The sequence below is a fragment of the Chrysochloris asiatica genome, unplaced genomic scaffold (assembly GCF_000296735.1).
Source record: "Chrysochloris asiatica unplaced genomic scaffold, ChrAsi1.0 scaffold00023, whole genome shotgun sequence".
Lineage (NCBI taxonomy): Eukaryota > Metazoa > Chordata > Mammalia > Afrosoricida > Chrysochloridae > Chrysochloris > Chrysochloris asiatica.
This window is the reverse complement of record NW_006408541.1, coordinates 11,793,356-11,817,064: the sequence shown is the minus strand read 5'-3', so window position 1 is coordinate 11,817,064 and position 23,709 is coordinate 11,793,356. Positions and strand designations below refer to the sequence as shown.

General features: G+C 45.7%; 1 protein-coding gene across 1 annotated transcript in view; it reads left to right on the top strand.

The window, feature by feature from the left end:
• BCAS4 (breast carcinoma amplified sequence 4) overlaps nt 1–23,709 on the top strand; it is a 78,017-nt gene that overhangs the window by 5,536 nt on the left and 48,772 nt on the right. The window contains exon 2 of the mRNA XM_006839324.1: nt 12,798–12,869. Within this exon, the coding sequence (XP_006839387.1) occupies nt 12,798–12,869 (72 nt within the window). The remainder of the gene's footprint in view (nt 1–12,797; nt 12,870–23,709) is intronic.

Sequence of the window (23,709 nt, the reverse complement as noted above, 5' to 3'; positions counted from 1 at the left end):
TGCTGCTGCTATGTGCCGTGGAGTCAGTTCCGACCCATAGCGACCCTGTACAGGGTTTCCGAGGCTTTAAATCTTTACGGGAGCAGAAAACCTTATCTTTCTCCTGTGGAACAGCTGGTAGCAACCCTGTACAGGGTTTCCAAGGCTGTAAATCTTTATGGGAGCAGAAAGCCTCATCTTTCTCCCATGGAACAGCTGGTAGTTTCGAACTGCTGACCTTGCGGTTCACAGCCGGATTCCTAACCACTACGCTACCAGAGCTCCTTAGTGTTGTTACGGTGCTTTAAAAAAAAAAAAAAAAGGTGCAATCATGTGTCCTTACAAATCTCCAGAAACAGAAATTATCCAAACATGGCCTTGAGTTTCCAGAAGAACTAGGCTGGTGCTTTGTGGACACTAAGAATATTCTGTTATGTCCACTCTGCACACACTTGCCTGTGGGAAGCTCCCTGGCACATGTCCCACCCTTGTTACCTGCTGGCGTTGGAGGTTTTGACCTTCAGAATAGAAGTCTGTGGAAGACTCCAGGGCACAGTCTGCTCGGTCTCAAAGATGCACTTTGTATTACTAATTTATCCCTCAAATCTTTGCAGTAGACCTGCCGCATGCCTGGTCCTGAACTGGACTCTGGGGAGAGGTCAGCAAGGCAGATGTCCTTCTTGCCCTCAAGGAGCTAGCATTGTAGTTGAAGAGATGAACTAACTAGTGAAAAGTCAGACAGATAAACTACCTTGTAGTAGAAACACCCAAACCTGACCCATCACCATCAAGTTGGTTCCCTGTAGGACAGAGTAGAACTGCCCCGTCGGGATCCCAAGGCTGTAAATCTTTACGGGAGTAGATGGTCACATCTTTTTCTCATGGAGTCACTGGTGGGTTCGAACCGACAACCTTTTCAGTTAGCAGTCGAGTGCTTCACCGTGGCACCACCAGGGCTCCTTCTCAATTGTAGTAGATGCTGTGAAGTTGGCATAGACTGAGGAGACCTAGAGTCCTATCCCCCTAGTTGTGGTCCCTGTTTGCTATAGTCCCTACTCTTCCCTGTTGTCTCTCCTACATTGAGACTGATCCCCATTAACATTTTTTTAAAAAGCGTTTTTTGTGAATTGAGTGATAGTTTACATGGAAAAACGTTGGTTTTGTACTCATCCTATCATATTTTGTTTCGTTGCAATGATTACAATCCTCTCTGCATCATTTAACAGTATTTACTTCTATTCCCTCTGTTTTTGGGGTTTTTTTTTGTTTGTTTGTTTGATGTATACAAAAACACTCAGGAAAATATAATCATTTAAACAACCAAAGGGCACATCTGTAAGCCTGTCTCCTGGCCTCCAGCATACAGCCTTTCTCTTTCCATGAGTGTAGAGTCCTCAGCTGCTCTCTCTCTCCATGTCCCCATCTCTGCCTCCATCTCTGGTGTCGCTGCTTCTCTGGATTTGTTGTTGTTGTTGTTAGGTGCCATCGAGTCGGTACCAACCCATAGTGACCTTATTACAGCAGAACAGCACACTGCCCGATCCTGGGCCACCCTCACTACTATTGCCATGCTTGAGTCCATCAGACCACTTGTGATCTTCTCCCCTGATGGTTCTAGGGTCCTGTGTTCCTGGAATGCAAGATTAACTACTCCCCTCTCTATGTTACAAAACTTCTACTTTACAGTTGTGACAATCACAGTTAGTCATGATAACAATTACTCACTATTGAATCATAGAAATCTTATCCCCATCTCCTTTCACCAGACCTGTCTACACAAGATGAAAACTAATCAATGGGGATTCTACCTTCCCCCACACACTCTGAAACTAAACTCCCTCTTGAATACTTGTAAGCCAGTCACTTTGTGCCCTTATAGGCCCTCCTCCCCCCATTTTAAGTAGCCAATGTCTAAGTTCCCTGCCCCTATCAACCCTGTATACAGAGGGAATAGGATTGATCCTTGATGTGAAGACCCCATCCCTCTCAGTTGGTATTTTGAACTGCTACATCCATTAAGTATAGGTCAAGTTCATCAGATTGTAGCAATTTACACTTGCTTCTTTTATCAAGTTTCTTTGTATTCTAGTTGAGCTCTGGTCATCAAGCCATGGAAGCTAGGTCAAATGGGTACTATCTGCAAGTTTGTCTTGTGTATATTCCCCCACTTCATATCAGCTGGATGCTTCACTCTGTGGCTAGGTCAGTGTTCATGGGCTCAGGAGTTCCCAAATCTCCCAAACTTTGGACCAACCAGCCCTTCTTCCTTTCTCTCTCTTATGTCAAGGTCGACAAGAGTCTATGGAACATGGTGGAACTCAGCCCATATTTTCATTACTGACTTTCCCTGATTCCACCAGTGGGTCACCAGCAAGCTTACATGCCTGCTAATGTGTTCCCTTTGAGTTTCAGTCTTGGAAGGGGGTTTGTCCTGAAGGGACTTGATTGATTGCCTTGATGACTCCATGATGAACAGCTTGCTTGTTCTTGTAATAGCCAAACAGACTGCCATTTTTGTTTTTGATTTTGTTTTTTCTTGCTGATCTCTCTTTCAGTAAGTGTCTTCTGTTCCTTTAGATGCTCCGAGATGGTCTCCATCTCCTTTCAAGTGGGAATGTCCCACCTCACAAGGTTCTGAATGGGCCTCAGGATTCCACCTAAGGTTCTATTTACAAGAAGCCTGTTGTACTGGGCACATCCTTGAACTGCTTTTAATTATTCCAGTCAGTTATAGGCTGAAGACAGGCTTACAGGCTTTCTGTAATCAGGTTTCCCGATATTCCTTTCTATCCCACTCAAGTGTCTATTTTACAGTAGTAGACAAGGGAAACCGATATTCCTAAGACAATCAAGCATCTTAATGTTGTTGTTGTTAATTGCCATCGAGCCAATTGCCAACCTATTAGCGACCCTGTATAGGGTTTTGGAGGAGCAGCTGGTGAGCTTGAACCACTGACCTTGCAGTTCAAATGGCTTTGCAGTCTGGTGCATTTACCCACAGCACCACACCAGGACTCCATCTTAACATTACTTCCCTTCTTTTTTACCCATTCAGACTATGCCTAGATCCCTGTATCACAGAGCCCTGTTGTTCCAAAGTCAAGCATACATCACTATTTACCTCTGTCCCATATAGCCTGTGCAAACCTGCCTCAGTGTTCCCCTGTCTATCTTGTTCTTTCATTCCCCTCCCCCTTCTTGTGTATTGCCTTCCCCAACACCCGAACTACGATGTGTCTGCCCCCACATCCTGTGATCTACCATCCTCTCCCTCTCACCCCTTGTTGTTGTTGTTTGTTGTTAAGTGCCATGGAGTCGGTTCCGACCCATAGAGACCCTGTACAGGGTTTCCGAGGGTGTAAATCTTTACGGGAGTAGAAAGCCTCATCTTTCTCCCATGGAGCGGCTGGTAGTTTCGAACTGCTGACCTTAAGGTTCGCAGCTCGATTCGTAACCACTACGCTACCAGAGCTCTCACCCCTGGTACCCAACAAAGAAAAAAAAAATTTTTTTTTCTTTTAGTATGGGAATCTTTTCTTAAGCTTTTGCAACAATGGTCTTATGTAATATTTGTCCTTCTGTGATTGACTTAGCATGTTTGGTAAGGTGGAGGGTCAGAGCAAAAGAGGAAGACCCCCAACGAGATGGATTGGCCAAGTGGCAGCATCAGTGGACTGAAGTGTGGCAACAGTATGAGGTTGGCTCAGGATTGGGCAGTGTTTCGTTCTGCTGTGCATAAGGTCGCTATGAGTCAGTACATGGCACTTAACAACAATTTCAGCATAATGTCCTCAGGATTCATCCATGTTATACGGTGGTTTGCAGCTTCCTTGTTATTCTTCAAGGTAGCATAATATTCCATTGTGTGAATGTACCACAGTTTGTGTATCCATTCTTCAGTTGATGGGCACTTAGTGCCCATCTTTTTGCTATTGTAAATATTGCTGCTATGAACATTGGCTGTGTCTGTTAGCATTTACCTTTGTGCCTGAGGGACCCTTCAAAGGGGTTCAGAAGGAACTAGCTGGGCAAAAGCACAGCAGCATTGGGGACAGCCGGAGGGGTGAGTTGAAGTGGGAACATCTGAGAGCTGGACCCTGATGAGCTACCGAGAGGTGGGGGCCGGGCTGGGCCAGGCAGGGGAGCGCACCATGGGGAGGAGTCCGTGTTTTATTCTAAGGGCTGGGGGTGGGTGGAGCTGGGGGCAGGGGTGAGCCTGCTGTGATCCAATTTATGGATTAGAGAGCCCTGCTGGCTGCATTGTGGGCCTAGGTGGCAACAGGGAGACCAGAGAGGGGATGTTGTGGCTACGCAAGTGATGAGGCCCAGCTGGGCTCCCTGAGCAGCAGTGTAAGGGGCTTAGAGAGGGGCAGCTTCCTCAGAAAGAAGTTTCAGCCTTTCGACCATGAAGCCACCCGTAAGTGGACGTCCTGTTCTCAGGCCTGGGCAGCCCCTTATCATACGCCATCATGTTTTGGGTAAGGGTCAGCTGGAGCCTGGACTGAGGGTTCCCAATACAACCATTAACTGAGACGCTTCAATACAAATGGGTTCCCAAAGATTGGAGACAAGCTCCGTGCCTATCAGCATAAACGATGCCCTGAACTGGGGACAACTCTGGAAGCGGTATGAGTCAACTCCACGGGTGCTGATGAGCAGCAATCTCCAACGTACAACACTAAGTGAAAACAGCAAGCTATGTATTGGTGGATACCACATACTCTTCTTTTCCATAAACAAATTTTAAATGGCAAAAAAAGAAGTCTTTTTGTGTATGGCTGACAAAACCAGCTGCCTTCCAGCAAATTGTGACTCGTGGCAACCCCAGATGTGTTGGAGTAGAAATTTTCCACACACTCCAGGTGATTCCCGGGACCATGGACTTGACCCAGACTGCCAGCTTGTATGTGCATAAGTGCCCAGAGCCACAAGAGCCCTACTGTCCCCTGCTCTGATGACTGCTGTGCCCACAACCCCTGGTCCTGTGTAACACAGTCAGTATTAGTGGGAACAGAACCCTCTGTGGGCATCTGGGCTCCCTGCCCCAGGACCAGCTGAGTGGTGGGAGCATGTGGCCGTAAATCTTGGCTCTGAGCTCAGGACCTCTCTCAGCGCCTCATCTCATCGGTGCTTGTGGGGTTGACAAGATGACTCTCAGGAAATACTTGGCATGGTGTCTGGCCCATTGCCAGCAATTGGGGACCATTCGTTATCAGTTCTTCATGGATTCTATAGACATTTACTTTGCAGGTTCTAGGCACAGACTATGAACCAGGCTCTGGGTAAAAGAGAGTACAAGAGAGCCGCTCTCATCTTTGGGGCTCTCCCTTGGAGCAGGAGAAGCCGAGGGATACACGCTGAGCCCTGACATATGCAGTGTTTAGTGCTGAATGAAGATCCCACATTTTCATTCTCTGCACCTGTGGGCATCAGCCCAACCGTGGATTCCAACTTCGGGTTTTCAAAACACAGTAATTGAATGCTTGCCCCAAATGAGTCACCAGCTCTCTTACGCTCTCGTGGGATCTGAAATTATTCCTTTTGTGCAGTCTTAGGGAAATTTGGCCTGTGGTTCTTTAGAACAGGAGCTGGTTTTATTAAAAAAAAAAAAAAAAGTTTTGCTTTAAAAATACATGATGTGTGCACAAGGTGACCAGTGGTAGGTAAGTGGTAGAATCCCTGGTTTGTGTGTGGGAGTGTCCCAGCCACCACACCTTATGGGCAATCACCACTCGTCTGCCAGTAGAGGCTTCTGTGTTGCTATGATGCTGAACACGTGTCAGCCAAGCTTCCAGACTAAGACAAACTAAGAGGAGCGCTCCAGCAATCCACTTAGACAAATCAGCCACGGAAACCCCCATGGGTCATAATTGTGCAGTCCACTAGTCACCAAGGGGCTGACACAGGACCAGGGCGCCTTTGGTTCTGTTGTGTGTGGAGTCACCATGAGTCAGGACCCCTCAGGGACAGCTAATAACAACGTTACCAAATTCAAAAGGCCCCAGTGGCCATGATTAGTAAGCTTCCTCCTACCCATGTTCTTTAACCCCTAGTTGCTTCACCAAGGACAGTTGGGTTTCCATGGCTCCTTCCAGATAAGTATGGCCGGTATTTCCCCACATCCCACTCTTTGTCTCAGCCTGCTTCTGCATCAAGCTTAGCTGTGGCACTGTAGATCAGTGCTAGACAGTGGTTCAAATCCACCAGCCACTCCTTAGAAACCCTCTTCAGGGTCGCTGTGAGTGGGTCTCAACTCAATGGTACTTAACAATAGCAACATCTGTTGGAGCTCTTTCCATATGCCTACATGCGTGCCCAGTGATTTTTAGCAACCAAGCAGAATTTCACTATCCGAATTGTCATTCTTGTAGCCATTCCCCTGGAGATGGGCAGCCAGGTTACGGTTATGTGGGACCTAACTGCTGTCTCTAAGTTTGCTGCAGTGCCTGTCTCTGTCAAGGGCTTCATTTTGCTTTTGTAGGATGGAACAAAGGATATGTCTGTAGGTTAAAAACCTAGGAGGGGAATGAACTGGGCCCAAAAGTATTATGTGCATTATAAAAAAGGATTGATTTGGATTTTTTGTGGTGGTCTTGAAAATGCACATAGCAGAAGATACACCAATTCAGTAATTGCTACATGTGCAATTTAGTCATTATTTTCTGCAAAGTACATGCCCCTGACATTTTGGCCACTGATATAAAATTAAAATTGTGCTTCCTGGAAGTCAAGGTTAGGAGGCGTTAGAGTATGGTGGCCGGTGCTATGGACAGTTGAACCTCAAGGTCAAAGATTTGTTTGGAAACAGGATGGGATCTCTGCTGGAAGAAGGGTGTTCTGGGTCCCTTGCTTGAGAACTAACTTATCAAGTAAGCTTCCAGATCCTTCCGGCTTCTATCTCAAACCTAAGGCTATCTGGAGAGTCATTTTATCTGCTTGTTTTAGCCCTTGGTTTGGTGACTTGTCTCAACCTGTGGTCTTTCTACCTTCTTTCCCTACTCCGCTTCATCCACCTCACAGAATTGAGGCTACTTTTTCTGTCTCCTGGTCAACAGAGATGTGGAGGCAAATCCCATTTTCACCTCCTTTACGTATCCACACGTATCCAGGCCCAGCCTAGCTGGAGGAGGCTGGCTGCTGGGCTGGGAAACCCGACCTGCCATGATTAGATTAAAAAAAAAAAAAAAAAACCCACATGTTTGCCAACTTTTAAGTGGAAGTTTTCACATAAAAATCCAAATACCTAGCTTTTATTTTAAAACATTGTAATAAAAGGTTCAGATTTTAAATGGCCCAGTGTTTGGCCAGGGTTGAGTGGGTCGTGTGTGTTCTGTCCATATGTGTGTGGTGTGTGTATTTTCACAGCTTTATTGAGCTATAATTCATGTATGATGTCACCCATATAAAGTGTCTGATTCAAGTGTTTTGTATATTCAGACTTGTGCAGCTCTCATAAGGATTCCATGTTAGAACATTTTCATCACCCCAAAAAGAAACATGCATCCCTTAAGCTGTCACCCCTCAGGCCCCCAGCTATAGGCAACCGCTGTCTACTCTCCATCTCTATAGATTTGCCCACTGTGGATATCTTTGTGTTTGAAAGACACTGAGAGATCAGGGGCCTGAATTCAGGTCACATTCAGCCAACAGACATGTTCACTGTTTAGTATTCGTGTCATTGTTGGACGCCACTGAGTAGATTCCACCTCATGGCAATTCTGGGGTAGACCCACCCATCGGATTTGGTAGGCTTGTAATCTTTATGGGAGGTGACCTGGTGGCACAGTGCTTAAGGGCTCAGATGCTAACTGAAAGGTTGGTGGCTCAAACTCACCAGCCACTCCTCAGAGAAGGATGTAGCAGTTTGCTTCCATAAAGATTTACTTCCTTTGGAAGCCCCACACGGCAGCTCTGGTCTACCCTACAGGGTGTCTGTGAGCCAGACTCGACTTGACAGTGGGTTTGGTTCATCTTTATGGGAGCTGATCAGCAGGCTTTCCTCTCTTGGATCTTCTAGTGGATTTGAACCCCCAGCCTTTCAGTTAGTAATGCAGCTCTTAACCATTTTACCTCCAGGGCTCCCTTTGACCCTCATAATGTGTTTTAAGTTTGAAACATTGTAGAATTGGGGGAACTTACCTAAATATCCGTGTTCCTGGTTGTCTTGAACAAAGCACATTTCGTTCATTCTCACCTGCACAACTCACTGGCTACAGCACTAATCCCAGCGAGAGATGGCGGTACCTTGAACCACGGTGGTGGTGACAGACATGAAGACATCTTGAAGATAGAACCGACATGGTTTGCTGGCAGATTGGATGTGGGGTGGGGAGCTGAGAAAGAGGAGCCCAGGGTGCTCCATGGGGTTCGGGCTGAGCAGCTAGACAATAGTGGCCATTTGTTGAGTTGCAAAAGACTGCAGATGGTGGGTCTTTCTGTTTTCTTGTGCCCAGAACTTGGTGGGCTGGGGCTGGGGTTAGCCCTGTTGTCAGTATTTTTGGCATGCTCATCCGGGGAAGCTTGGAACGGCAGCACTTTGGGAGAAGAGAGGAGGTGGAAGGAAAAGACAGGCACCATGCTTCACAGGTTAAAAACGTGCCCTCGCCATCTTGGCTGGTTGTTCCCTGAATGGCACTTAAAGTGAGCCATTTGCCTCCTTCCCCAGGAGTGGCACAATGGATGCCGGAGGGTTACAAAGAACCAAGAGGCTTTCATGTTGCTTATGGGCTGGCTAAAAAGGCGTGTGGGCTGCAGTCTGCAGGACGCTCATCTCGTCATAGGCCATTTAGGGGATTATCTTGAGAGAAAATTGTCCTGTGAATGATTCATGGGCATGGTGGGGTGGCTAATCTGAGCTCCGTCCTGTTGTTAGACATATATTGGACTTGTTCTCCCTTAGCAGAGGAAATGCTTTATCACAGCCTCCTGCTTTGGGGCCCGGCCCTACATACCCGGGAAGGAGGTCAAGAGAGAGACCGCTGACAGGGTGCACCTTTCTACCTAAAGAGTGTCTTAGGGGTTGTGAACTTGGCTCTAGAGTTGGATTTCTCAGGGTCATATTCTCACTTCATTATTTGTTAGCTGTGTGGCCTTGAGAAAGTGACTCAACCTCTCTGGTTCTCGGTTTTGTAGTTCGTGCAATAAAAAGTGGGGAGGGGAGACCATACGTAGGTTCTTGTGAGAATCAAATGAGATGATCCATGTTGTTGTCGTTAATTACCACTGACTCGACAGGGATTTGCATAAGTATCTCTGTTCCTATTTGTCTTGAACAAAGCAGGTTTGGCACATTCCATGCTCTGGGGCTGAGGTGGCTACTGCACTGGGAGGTTTTATATGTGCCTGAACGAAACATTGAAAGGTCATTGAAGGAGAATATTGAAAGTGCCATGGGCTGCCAAAAGAATCACTAGATCCATTTTGGAAGAAGTGCAGCCAGAGTGCTCCTTAGAGGCCAAGGTGGCCAGACTAAAGACATATTGTCAGGAGGGACCAGTCACTGAATATGGGTATCATGTTTGATAAGGTGGAGGGTCAGAGAAAAAGAGGGAGACCCCCAACGAGATGGATTGGCCAAGTGGCAGCATCGATGGTCTCAAGCGTGGCAACAGTAGTGAGGGTGGCCCAGGATCAGGCAGTGTTTTGTTCTGCTGTGCATAAGGGCATTATGGGTCGGTACCGACTCGATGGCACCTAACAACAACAACAACACACCATCTTCATGGCCATTGATAGGTTTGGGTCCATGGGACTCATCTTCCCGCACTGCATCAGACACCATTCTGGTGTGACCTGGAGGTTCATTTCTTGGTGTTAGATCTCCGGTCCTTTTTTTCTAGTCTCCATTGAAACCTATCGACCATGGGGTGACTCTGTTGGTCTTTGAAACCCATGGTAGAGCTTCCAGCCACACACAAGCTATCGCAGGACCACAAACTGACTGATAGTGGCAGCGTACTTATATACAAGGGGGCTTCAGAAAGTTGGTGGAAGAATTCCCTTTTCTTTTAATTCCATTTTTCCATGAGCTTTTTGAAGCCCCCCCCCCCCATAATGCTAACCCACCATTTCCATCATCTTGTAAGAGAAATACATAAAGTAACCTCTTACACACCTACTGTGTGTCGGCACGTCGCTGAATGACTTAGGTACATTTATTGTCTCAGGAGTCCTGATGTGGCGCTGTGGGTTGATGCGCTGGACTACAAGGTTGGTTTGAACCACAAGGTCAGTGGTTCAAGCTTACCAGCTGCTTCTTGGAAAGCCTATACAGGGTCACTGTGAGTCAGAACCAACCCAATGGCACTGAACAACAATTGTCTCAGGGTAAGAGCCCAGGTAACATAGTGGATTATGAGCTGTGCTGCTAACTGCAAGGTCAGTAGTTCAAATCTACCAGTCACTTCTCGGGAGAATGATAGGCTTTCTGCTCCCATAAAGATTTACAGCCTTTGCAAACTCTGTCCTGGGTTGCTATGAGTCAGAAACAACTTCATGACACACAGCCACCACCATTGTCTCAGGCTAACTTCACAGCAACCCCTCCACATGGGTATGGTGGTTCCTGCTACTGGTGAACCAGAAATGTAGCCAGTAGCTAAGTCACCAAGGTCAGCTGACTAGCAAAAGAGGAGATGAAATTTGAACCCAGGACGGACTGACTTTCTTTCTAGTGACACTTGAGATACATTTCCTACAAGCAGAAAGCTTCAAAAACATGTTGGGATGGGGGCCATCCTATATGTTTTGCGTCCCTAAGCGTGTTGACACTGGGTGCCGTTGTTTATACCTGTGTTCTGAGGGAGGTGTGCTGGTGACGCAGGAGTTAAAGCACCCGACTGCTAACCGAAAGGTTGTTAGTTTGAGTCCATCAGCTGCCCTGCGGGAGAAAGATGTGGCAGCCTGCTTGTGTAAAGACAGCTATGGAAAACCCATGAAACAGCTCGAGTCTGGCGATGCTATGAGGCGGAGTTGACCCAAGGGCAGCCGGTTTGGTTTGCTGTTCTAGGAACATCTCTCTCCTCTCATCTCTTGGTTTCCTCGGGGTCAGACAGAGCCACCAGCCTGCCTTCCCCATCTGTCTCTAATCATGTGTCATACCATGATTTTACTTTTGGGGTGAGGAGGAGGGGGGCTTCCTTTGTGTCCCCCAGTCCTCCCACCACCATGACCCTCTTCTGCCTCAAGTCTGCTCGATTCAGGGGCAGAAATAGCTCCAGTTGTGAGGTGCAGGTTTGAGAGTTTAAAATCGCACTTGGTACTATTTATACTTCATCTAGAAAGATGGGTTTTATGCAGTGGTTTATTTTGTTGTGGTGGTGATCACTGGCGCTGGAAGCAGCAGGCACCAGCCCTGTATAAACATTTCTCTGGGGACGTGTGGGCGGTGAGGGGATGCTTCAGGTGCAGGGGGTGGGTACTAGGCCTGTCCAGAAATGTCTGGAAATGCCAGAGGAAGTGGTTCATGTTCTAGATGAACTTTCTTCTTAGATGCCCTGGTAATTTAAAAAAAAAAAAAAAAGATTGGTATTTTATACATCAAGAAATTAGCACATACTTGAGGGAATAAAAGTTGAAACTAGTTTTTCCACATGTGTAAGTGGACTGGGCAGTGTTTCTAGGTCAGTCTAAGTTAAAACGGACTCAGTGGTACCTAACAACAACAAAGGTGGGGGCTGTAAGTTGGTAGATCTCAGACATGCTTTGTTTGGCCTGTGAAGCATTAGCTTTTTTTTTTTTTTTTAATTGTGTCCATATTTAAAAATTGGGACATTTCTCCTGAAATTCGAATTTCTGGCTTACCTTGAAAGATGGAAATCTCTGACAGTTCTGGGCCTGCATTTCCTGGTGGCTGGTGGTGGCTGGCTGCACTGCTTTCTAGAGCGCCACAAGCCCCTCTGGTCTGTGCCTCTCATTCACGTTACAACTTGGTCCTGACAACTTCTGAATGTAGGACTCTGTAAGTAGGAGACAGTAACATTCCCCAATTTCGATTCCTCTGGGCTTAGCTATTGTTGGTAGTGTTGGCAAGTCAATTCTGACTCTTAGCAACCCCATGTGGCAACGTCGAATTGCCTCCTAGGGTTTCCTAAGGTGTCATTTTTATTAGAGCAGGTCGCCGGATCTTTTGCCCCATGAACTGTTGCATGGGTTTGAACCACTAACCTTTCATAGTTTCTAACATCATAACATCATTCAAGCCACCTCAATAAAACAAATTGGTAGATGTTGGAATATAAATAAATACATCCTTTAACTATTAACAGTTTGGTATATGTTATTCCAGGCACTTTTTTTGTTGAATTATAAACATTTTTGTTGTTGGTTTATGGTCTGCATATCCGGCTACTTGCTTTTTTTCTCTGTGGCTTTTCAGGAGGCATTATGAGAGAAGGTCTTGAGGCTGTGGACTTAAACCTACTTCATTAGAATCCTGGCTCCACCACTTGTTAGCTGTGTGACTTTGAGCAACTTACTTCACCTCTCTGTCCTCCATTTCCTCATCTGTAATGGGAACCATAAGGAGTAGCTCTCTTCTTTCCTGTCAGCTCTTAAAAATCTATCTTGTCCGTTTTATGAACTGTGTAGAGTGATGTTCCTCAGTGGTTTTACTCAGTCCTTTCTTGATGGGCGTCAAGATTGTCATCAGTTGATCACTATTTCAAATGAGGCTGCAGAGGTTTTGAAAAGGGGAAGAAGGTCTAGAAGGAACTGGGCACATAATCCTAAGACTTTGTGCTTTTAAAAAAAAAAAAATGACGGGGCGTTTGTCTCCCTGGAAACCACATACTAATCTCTAGGATATTGTCTCTTTTCAGGCAAAGGAGGTAGAAGAGACCATTGAGGAGATGCTCCTCAGACTGGAAGAGTTTTGCAGCTTGACTGACATGGTGAGTATCTGCTGGGAGGCGTGGATTTAGGCCCAGCCCAGACTTCAGGTTCTTCCCCAAGTTTTCTGGGGAAGCCATTTTGGTAATGATTTAGCAACCAGAAGAAGTGGGGCAGCAGCCAGCAGTGAGAGAAAAAAACCATGTTCTCACACACACATATACACACACACACAGACTCTCTCTCTCTCTCACACACACACACCCCTCTCACACAAACAGGCAGTCTCTCTCTCTCTCTCTCTCTCTCTCTCTCAACCCCAAGTGTTTCCTGAGGCGGCCATCTTGATAATGTCCTTCCCTTGAGATGGTTTTTATTCCACAGAGGAGTAGGGAGTGAGCCACAAGGTGGCACTCTCGGGCACCAATGCGGGGAGCCGTTCAGTGGGGATGCTAGGACTATATTTAACTTTCCTCTGGCTCTGCGCAGTTCACAGTACAAACATGGAGACTGCCAGGAAATGGCTTCAGGTCTGTGAGGCCTAGAAGGAGCCTCTTGCCCACACTGAAGCCTGTGGCAGGGTTGGGCATTGAGTTCTTTTCTGAATCCTGTTGCTCTCTGTCAGCTTTTGCCTTCTCTGGTTGGGTTAAATTCCCATTGCTAAGTATGGAAGAGGATGGAAGACAATGCCTTAGACCTAGAAGACACAGATTCCACCCCAAATTCTCTAGAAATCTCATCTAGAGTAATACTTTTTCAGTATTGTTGCCAGTTGGATGTAGGTTCCCTAGGGGCAATGATGGAATTTTATGGAAGTCCCCAAGCTTCATAAAGGCAAAATAGCAACCCAGTTTGGGCCTCCTCCTTTCTGGAGGCCCAAAGAGTAGAGTTTTGTATTGTGACCAACTTCTACCTCTCCCTGGAGGAAAGAAGCTGGCCCAACTGGGCCCAGTGGTTCAGTCGATGCTTTCGTGAAGCCCAGCTTCTGGAAGCTGAGAGGTATTTGTGAGAGTCCAAGGGAGTAACAATAGCAACAGATGTTTATTAAACAACTGCTTTGTGCCAAACATGATACAAAGTATACTTCATCTCATTTTCCCTAGAAACAACCTAACCGCACTATTTTCATTATTCAGGCCACATTTGAATGCAGGCCAGCCTTTAGGGATGCAGTAGTGGACAATCTAGAAATGTTCCTACGAGGACCTATGTGGTTTTTCTCTCCTGAGAGCCAACTTGGGAATTCAGATGTAGGTTCAGGTGGGAGCTGAGTATCAAGATAGGCTTTTTTAAAAAAAAAAAAAAAAAAGTTTTATTTTGAATTATGTGATAGTTTACATGGGATACCATAGGTTTTACATTCATTCTGTCATATATCGTTTCATTGCCATAGTTACAATCCCGTCCATGCATCAAGATAGGCTTTTAATGAGCTGTCTGGTCTTCATCACCAAACGTTGGCCTCTTTTTCAGGACTCAACCCCATGGTGAGCCGAGGGTCGGGCCCATCTCTGTCCTCAGTGGGCCCCCAATCTATTGGGGGAGACCAGTTTGTGTGTAAGCCATTATCACCCAGTTCTGTCAAAAGCACCAAGGAATCCCTGAGCAAAGGCATTGAATTCTGCCTGGGAAATCAGGAAGGCTGAGCAGGAGGTGACTCATTTGGGCCTTGAAGGAGGAACAGAAAGAATTTAACAAAGGGGGAGGGGAAGCATCCAGCACAAGGACCAGAGGACCTGTGGGCACAGTGTTTCTGGGCTTCACATCAAGAATGTTGAACACAAAGTAATGAAAGCAGTTTTGGAGGCTCATGGGCTGGTACCCCTGGAGAGAACCTTTGCTCTTGATTCTTAGCCGCACCATCTAGGTGGGCGTTCGTTCTGTGAAAGGAGAGCTACCATCTAGCCTTAGAGGACAACCTGCAGTGGAAGTCAGCTTCATCTTATTGTTAAGTGCTGTCGAGTCGATCTCAACTCATAGTAACCCGGTCAGGGTTTCTGAGGTGCAGCTAGCTGGTGGGTTTGAACTGCCAACCTTATGATTTACAGTCCAGTGCTGATCCTACAGCGCCACACCAGGAGTGGGAGTCAGCTTGTTGTTAAGTGCCGTCGAGTCAATTCCAACCCATAGTGACCCTGTATAGGGTTTCCAAGGAGCAGCTGGTGAGCCTCAACATTGACCTTGCAGTTCAAAGACTTTGCAGTCTGACACATTAGCCCACAGTACCATACAAGGACTCCTCTCTTGTTATGTGCCGTGGAGTCGGTTCCGACTCATAGAGACCCTGTACAGGGTTTCTGAGGCCGTAAATCTTTACGGGAGCAGAAAGCCTCTTATTTCTCCCACCAAACAGCTGGTAGTTTCGAACTGCTGACTGCAAGATTAGCAGCCCGATTCATAACCACTACACTACCAGAGCTCCTTAAATAGGTGGAAATAGGCCCATACCATCCATCCCTTGAAAACTTCCAGGCTGTCCGTGGTAGGAGGTTGGTGCTGTATTGCAGGAGGTATCGGGAACGTTGTCTCTCAGCTTTGAAGTCTTTTTCTGCTGGTGGTGCTTTATGCCGTCGAATTGGTTCTGACCCATGGCAGCCCTGTAAAGGGTTTCAGATGTTATAAATCTTTATAGAAGCTGAACGCCTCCTCTTTCTCCCATGGTGCGGCTGTTGGATTCAAACCACTAACCTTGGGGTTAGCAGCCTGGTGAGTAACATTATGCCACCAGGGGCTTGAAACCTAGAGATGCACTATGTAAAGATTCATGCGCAGGTCATACCCAGGTGACCCAAGGACCCAACCTTCTTTACAGCTATATTGGATGTTTCCGGAAAAATGGGAATTGGCTGCTCTTGGAAAAGCAAAGATCTCCCCCATCCCCACACTTATTCCCACCTGGCAGGCACCAGTTGGACCTGCTTAGTGGCCACCCCTGTGGACAGAGCTTCTGCTCCCCAGATTGTCACCATCCCCACTTACAATGGGAGAGTCTCTGAACCTGTGACCTATTAAAAGTGGCAAAGTAAAGCCAGACCACGAGGACCTCACATTTCAAGAAATGAAAGAGAACACACTTCCTAGCGGAAGTGAAGCCTATTTCGGTGTGTTTAATATGCAAACGAAGCAAGTCTACCTTGCTATAAAATGTGTCCCGTTGCTAGTAGGGCTTCTTGAGTTAGCAGCCCCGGCTCCCATGCTGCCTTAGTATCTAGTGCTATGCTTACAGAAATACTGCAAATGAGTGGTTTTAACTAAAAGAAAGGTGTTTTCTGACTGTTAGGCCGGCACCCTGAGTTTGGACTTCTAGCTTCCTAAGGGAAAGGTTTTTTCCCTCCCAGATCTGGGGGAAGATCCTTGTCTGTCTGTAGCTAATGTCTCTTGGTTCCTTGAGGCTCTCATGTGTCGAGGTATCTCTCTTTCCCCACCTGTGCTTGCTTGCTTCATTCCTTGCTCAATCTACTCCTTTTATATCTCAAAAGAGATTGATTGAAGACACACTAAGTTCTGGGGTGCTGCTGTGTGTGTGTGTGTGGGGGGGGGTCATGCACTGGACCGCAAGGTCCGTTTCAACTACCTTGTCATTGGTTCAAGTTCAACCGCTCCTTGGAAACCCTTATACAGGGTCAATAAGAGAAGGCATTTAACAACACCCACCCTTCTTCAGTAACATAACAAAGAACCCCCATTCCCAAATGGGATTCTAACCACAGGTATACAGAAGTTAGGAATTGCAACATGTATTTTAGGGGGTCGCAGGAGGGCACAATTCAGCCCATAACAGATGCTATGTGCAGATGTCAGTTAACATTACAGACACCTCCAAGTTATCCAAGGGGTCCTGACCACCTCTTTTCTTTCCACCTGCTTTATACCTCTAGCTAAGGATGCGTGGGGGCTTCTGGGCTGATGTCTCACCTTGGACCGCTGTCTGCAGGGTCCCTGCTTCAGCCTTCAGAAGCACTGCTTGATGACGTTAGAGGTCTGAGAGAGGCCATGCTCTGTGTTGTACAGTCCAGAAAGAAGCCGCTTCATTTCAAATCAAGTCCAGCTATTAGACATGAAGTCCAGCTTCCTGTGTGATGCATTCATCCGCCTGCCAGCTGGTCCTTGGTCACTCTCTGTAATGGGAATTTACTATCCTGGCTAGGCCTGGGACCTGTTTTGACCTTGTTGTTGTTGTTAGCTGTGATTGAGTCAATTTCAACCCACAGCAACCCCGTGAGTGTGTATCTACAGAGTAGAACCGTGTGTGTATCTACAGAGTAGAACCGCTCTGTAAGGTTTTCGAGACTGTGACTTCTCAGAAGCACATCACCAGTGCTTTCTCCTGAGGGGCCTCCGTGTAGGTTTGAACTGCCAACCTTTTAGCTGGTAGTTGAGTACTTAACCATTTGTGCTCATTTAAGTTCAGGTTCAGATCCTACCGTGGGGCCTTGAACACATCGTATTACTTTCGTGGACCTTTATTTTCGCCTCTAAAATAGAGATAGTGTTCTGATTTTATCTGTTGCTACATCAGTTAGTTAAAAAATGTAGTGATGTTGCAAACAATTAGTCCATGTGGGAACCCCAGCCTCCATGACTCTGAACCCCAAAGAATATGATAGTGCGAGATTACTGCTGCTAACTGCTCTGGAAGGAATCGTAATAGGAGGTCCTGGGTAGAGTGGAAGCAAAATGTAGAACAAAACTCAGGTTTACTGGTCAGATAGAGACTGGTAGACTAATCCTAAAACTACATGGCCCTTCGTCATCCTTCCAGCCTAGAGCTGAACTCAGCCGGTTGGTTCAACTTTCAGCCAAACAATAGGCCTAGAAGGTGAACAGTAACATCAGGGAGGTGTGGACCCGTAGAATAATCAACCGGATGAGATCAAAAGGGCAGCATTTGCCAGGGGGCGATCTTAGAAGGCATGAAGTGATAGGAATGAAGGAAGAATGGAAATCGGAAACAGAGGGAGAGGAAAAGGAATGCTGTTACATTGAGAGGATTGCGGTCCTTGTCACTAAACGAAATGTGTCCGAATGGTTGAGTGGAAAACCAGTTCTCCCACAGAGTAGCTGGTAGTTTCAAACTGCTGACCTTGAGGTTAGTAGCCTGACTTGTAACCACTACACTACCAGAGTCAGTTCCAACTCATAGCGACCCTCTGTGGGGTTTCTAAGGAGCAGCTGGTGGGTTTGAACTGCCGACCTTGTGGTTCACAGTCTAATGCTGATTCTACAGCACCACACCAGGAGTGTGTGTGTGTCTCCGTTGGCTCCTTCCCTCTCTAATCTTGTGCCTGGGCTGGAGGGTCAGTTTGTAGTTGAGGACTAATAAGCGTATCTCTTCACCTGTCTGATTTGGGCTTCCTCAGAGCACAACTTTCTTCCCTGTGCAAGCATTCCAAGAGACCGTGAAGTGAAACTTCAAGGTCTCTTGAGGCTTGGGGATAGAAATTGACACCGAATCACTTTGGTTATTTTATTGGTCAAATCAGTTATAGAGCACTTCCAGATTTAAGGGGAGAGAATACAGACTTCACTCCTTCATGGGGGGAGTTTAAAGCATTTGTGACCATCTTTAATCTGCTACATCCGTTTTACTCTGAAGAGTTACTGTGAGGAATAGGTGAAGTGTTTGGATGTGGTGTTTATACCCACTAGAATGGCTAAATTAAAAAGACTGACAATACTAGGTGTTGGTAAGGATGCACAGAAACGCTTGTATATTGCTGATGGAAATGCAAAAATGTATGCCAATTTGGAAAATAGGCAGTTTCTTATGAAGTTAAATATGCATTTACCTTATATCTTAATTGCCCAGAGAAATTTGAAACATGTCCACACAAAGACTTGTATACAAATGTGTATAGCAGTTTTGTTCAAAAAACCCCAATTGAAGACAACTCACAAGTTCATCAGCAGTAAATTGTTGCTAACTTGTGCATTGGAAGGCTTCACAGCACTGAAAAAGAGTGGACTGCTGTACAAAGCATCAATCCCATAACCATGATGCGTGAAAGAGGCCGATACAAGAATACATTCTAGTTGTTCCATTTATATGAGTTTTCAAAAACAAATCCATAAGTGGAGAGAGTTGTTAGCTCTGGAAAGACGGTCATGACAGGGAAGAGGTGTGGAGGGAGCCTTGTGGGGGGTGGTGGAATGTTCTGTACCTTAAGTTGTGTGGTGCGTGCACAGATGTAAACATGTGAACAACTCATTGAGTCGTCTGCTTAAGGCCTGGGTTCTTTACTTTGGGTCATCTATACTCAGTGAACACTACAGGCAGTACCCGACTTACAATAGGGTGCTGTTCCAACGACTCTGTCATAAATTAGCTCTGACACAAGTAGACTACTTCTTTTATTTTTATTTTTTTTCAGTTTTCATTTAAAAACATGGCTCCATTCCAAACAATAAATCCTAAAATTGAACATCTGCAAGTGAACATTTGAGAATGATACCATCAACAAATTACACACTGCAGCATTGTATGTCATACATGTTACTTACGATGTTGTTTTTAGGTGACGTTGTTAGGTGCTGTGGAAGCAGGTTCAACTCACAGCGTCCTCTTCACAATCATTGCTGTGTAGGAGCGCATTGTTTCTACCCTGTGTCAGTCCATCTCATCAAGGGTCTTCCTCTTTTCCTCAGGTCCTCTGCTTTACCAAACAGGGTGATCTTCTCCAGGGACTGGTCCCTCCTGATGACTAACTATAAGATATACAAAGCAAAAAGTGGTTGGTAGTAAGTGTGGTTTTTTGTAACTTGAATATGTTGTAAGTTGGGGACTACCTTTAATTGCTTAGCATGGTGCCAGCTGTATGCGAAGTGACCAGTACTTGGTAGCTGCTATGTCCTCATCATTATCTGAGCATTAGAGGACTGCAACTGATGGTGCTGTCCACAGCAACTGCATTTGTAAGGCCTTCCACCTCAATGACTTCTGGGGTGCAGGACAGTTCATCTGGCCCCTCTGAGACCCCAGTGACCTCAAGTCCACCTCTGGCAGGGAGCAGACTCCTACTTTGCTCACATAAATAGAAAAAAATTTCCTTTGGCCCCAGACCAGCAATTGCATTTGGTGTTGGTGTGTGTTCTGGGTCAAGTGTATTTGGCTCTCCATTCCCTGGGGGCAGCCGTCTTGGCTCTGTGATGATCTCAGCCTTCACTGCCCAAACTTCTGGGCTCTGGAGACCAGCTCTGGGGCAGGGTCTGCCAGATCTCAGGGTGATGAACTTGGTTGGGGAGTTGTCCTGGCTGAGGCTCAAAAAGCAATGATTCTTCACTGACAGCTTTGCTTCCTCAGTAGAGTATCCTGCAAGGCTTGCAAGCCTAGATCCTCCAGGAGCCAGATGGGTGATGCGATGATGCGAAGTGGGCTAGGTGTGAGAAAAGAAATGTGTCACTTTCCTCTGACCTCCTTTTAAGAAGACAGTGCACAAATTGGCTAAGGATTATGTGTTGGGAAGACCCTAGGGAGTCATGGGGACTATGGGTAGCCAAAGGAGGTAGCTGTCTCCCAGTTCCAGGTGCTTGCCACCTCATGAACATGGGCTCAGTGCGGCCAAGTCTTTTGACTTCTAGCTGGAAGCTGGAAATGCGGGTTTTTAAGGGCAATATCCTTTCGATAGTGTGGGTCATGACAAGCTATGAATTGAGAACAATGAGTATTCCAGAACACTTAACTGTGCTCATAAGGAACCTGTACGGAGACCTAGAGGCAGTCATTTGAACAAAACAAAGGAACACTGAATGGTTTCAAATCAGGAAAGGTGGGCATCAGGGTTGTATTCTTTCATCATACTTATTCTGTCTGTATGAGCTGCACGTCAATGTAATGAAAACAAAAATACTCACCACTGGACCAATAAACAACATCATGATAAGTGGAGAAAAGATTGAAGTTGTCAAAGACTTCATTTTGCTTGGATCAGCAATCAACACTTATGGAAGCAGTGGTCAAGAAAAGAAATGATGTATTGCATTGGGCAAATCTCCTGCACAAGACATCTTTAAAACATTGAAGAATAAAGATGTCAGTTTGAGTATTAAGGTGTGCCTGACCCAAGCTATGGTATTTTCAGTAACCTTATATGCATGTATTGACTGCAATTGCATGGACAATGAATAAGAAAGACCATAGAAAAATTGATGCATTTGAGTGATGATGTTGAAAAAGAATATTGTAAGTACCATGGACTACCAGAAGAACAAACAAATCTGTGTTAGAGGAAGTAAAGTAGAGGCAGAATGCTTCTTAGAAGCCAGGATAATGAGACTTTGCCTCTCGTACACATATTTTCAGAAGGAGCCAATCCCTGGAGAAGGACAGCATGTTTGGTAAAGTAGAAGGTTGGAGAAAAAGAGGAAGACATCCAAGGAGTTGGATTGGCACAGTGGCAGCAGCAATGGGCTCAAGCATACCAACATTTGTGAAATTGGCGCAGTATTGGGCAAAGGTTTGTTCTCTTGAAGATAGGGTCGCTATGAGTTGAAACTGACTCGATGGCACCTAACAACAACCCTGAATTTTAGACCTTGGCATCTAATATGGTTGTGCTTTTGACTTTTTTGAACATGTTGTAAGCTGGCACTGCATAGGCCCAGTAGAACATGTCTGCAGATGTCTTGGTCTCCCACTTTCTAGCTTGTGATGTTGGGCCAGGTCATTTAGCTACTCAACCTCAGTTTCATCATCTGTAAAATAAAACTGAAGATAAACTAGCTCCTGCTTCATGGGATCCATTCCCAGCCTATGGCAAAAGTTCATGGTCTGTTGGTATCTTGCCATTCTTAATGGGCCTTTGTTAACCAGCCTAAAGTTTCCCCTCATGGTTCGCAGCTCCCCATGGTGGACCCAAGGGAAACCTTTGGGAGGTCTTTCAGCCCCCTAAAGATTACCTCTACTCCCATGCCTTAGCCTTAAATAACTGCAGTTTGTCTTCTGGGTAGGTACAAACAGTATCCTAAAAGCAAACACGCAAACGAAAAGCCAGAGCATTTGCCATCAAGTCATTACCAACTCACGAGAAGCCCATGTGTGTTAGAGTAGACATGTGCTCCATAGGGTTTTGTTTTTCTTTAAATTTTCTTTACTTTGTTCTTGAGACTATACACAGAAAAACACACGCATCTAGCAGTGTCTCGTGTACAATCCAGTGACATTGGATGACACGCTTCAAGTTGGGCCACCATCTTCACCATTCCTTCCTGAATTGCTTTCCTCACTCTTTGGCATAAACTCACTGCCTTCCAAGAATCTGATCGAATCTTCTGAGTTGCTGTTGTGGTTTTGATCCCACAGAGATATTTAAGAATACAGTGTTCAAGGCCGACCTTCTTTTCTTTCTTTTTTTAATAGTCAACCTAAACTTACTCAGTTTTAACATGACTTCAAGGATATTTCTGGCTTAGGTTTAAAGATGATCAGTAATTTCAGGTGTTCATCCACCCTCCATGGCTCCAGAGGTCTAGAGTCTATGATAATTTTAAATGTCTTTTCTGCACTTCCCCCCTTTTGATCTGGATTTGTCTGTGGAAATGTTGATCAAAGTGTTCAGTCATGGTAGCTAGGTCCCATCCAGCTCTTCTGGTCTGCTGGCAAAGAAGGCAGTTCCTCATGGAGGCAGTTATCATACATTCATTTCTTCCTCCTATTCCTGGCTCTCCTTCTTCTGTTGCCCAGGTATATAGAGACCAGTTATGCTTTGGATGACTGCTTGCAAGCTTTCAAGACCCCAGGCACTATGCAATGAATTAGGAGATAGAACAGAAGTACTAAACGCGTTATTAAACCAATTTATCTGGCTGTCCCATGAAACCATGATCTTAATCCACTAAATCAAGGAACCAAATCCCATGAGGTGTTTTGTTTTACATACGCAGCCTTAGCAGTTATGCTTTTTCATTGTTATTGTTGTAAATATTTCACACAACTTTGTGCCAATTCAACTTTGAACAGGTGTACAATGTATGGACTGCAATTACACGCATCAGCTGTTTATTACATGAATCAACTCTTAGTCAGTGTGATTTTTCCATCATTCTTGGTGGTGGTGGTGGTGTACTGTGGAGTCGGTTTTGACTCATAGCGACCCTGCATCGGGTTTCCAAGGCTGTAAATCTTTACGGGAGTAGAAAGCCTCATCTTTCTCCCACAGAGTGGCTGGTAGTTTCAAACTGCTGACCTTGAGGTTAGCAGCCCAACTTGTAACCACTATGCTCCATCACTGTGAGTTCCCATCCCTCCTTTTCTCCCTTCCCCCCACCCCTGGTGACCACTAATAAACTTGGGTCTCTGTATGTTTGCCTTTTGTCTTTTTCTAAAAGTGAGGTGATAGACTATTTGTCCTTTTGTGATTGGCTGATGTGGCTTAGCATAATGCCTTTACACTCCTTCTAGACTGTAGCATGTATCCAGACTTCAGTTCTCCTGCTGACTGAGTAGTATTCCATTGTATGTATGTATGTATCTCCTCTAGCATATCCATTCATTTGATGATGAGCATTTAGGCTGTTCCAGTCTTTCACCTGTTGTCAACCATTTTGCTATAAGCTTTGATGGTGTGATGCTGGATGATAGGCATTGAACCAACCGTAAGGTCAGTTTGAACCACAAGTTCAGTGGTTCAAACACACCAGCTGCTCCTGGGAAACCCTATGCAGGGTCACTATGAGTCAGAACCGACTCTACGGCACTGTGGTTTGCAGTCCAGTACTGATCCTACAGTGCCACACCAGCAGCCGTCCTAGCAGTAGTAAAATGATACTTCATTGTGGTTTTGAATTGCATCTGTCTGGTGGCTAATGATGCTAAGTATCTCTTCATCTATTTTGTGGCCATTTGAATGTCTTCTTTGGTGAAATATCTTTTTAAATTCTTATCTTTTTATGATTAAGTTATTTATC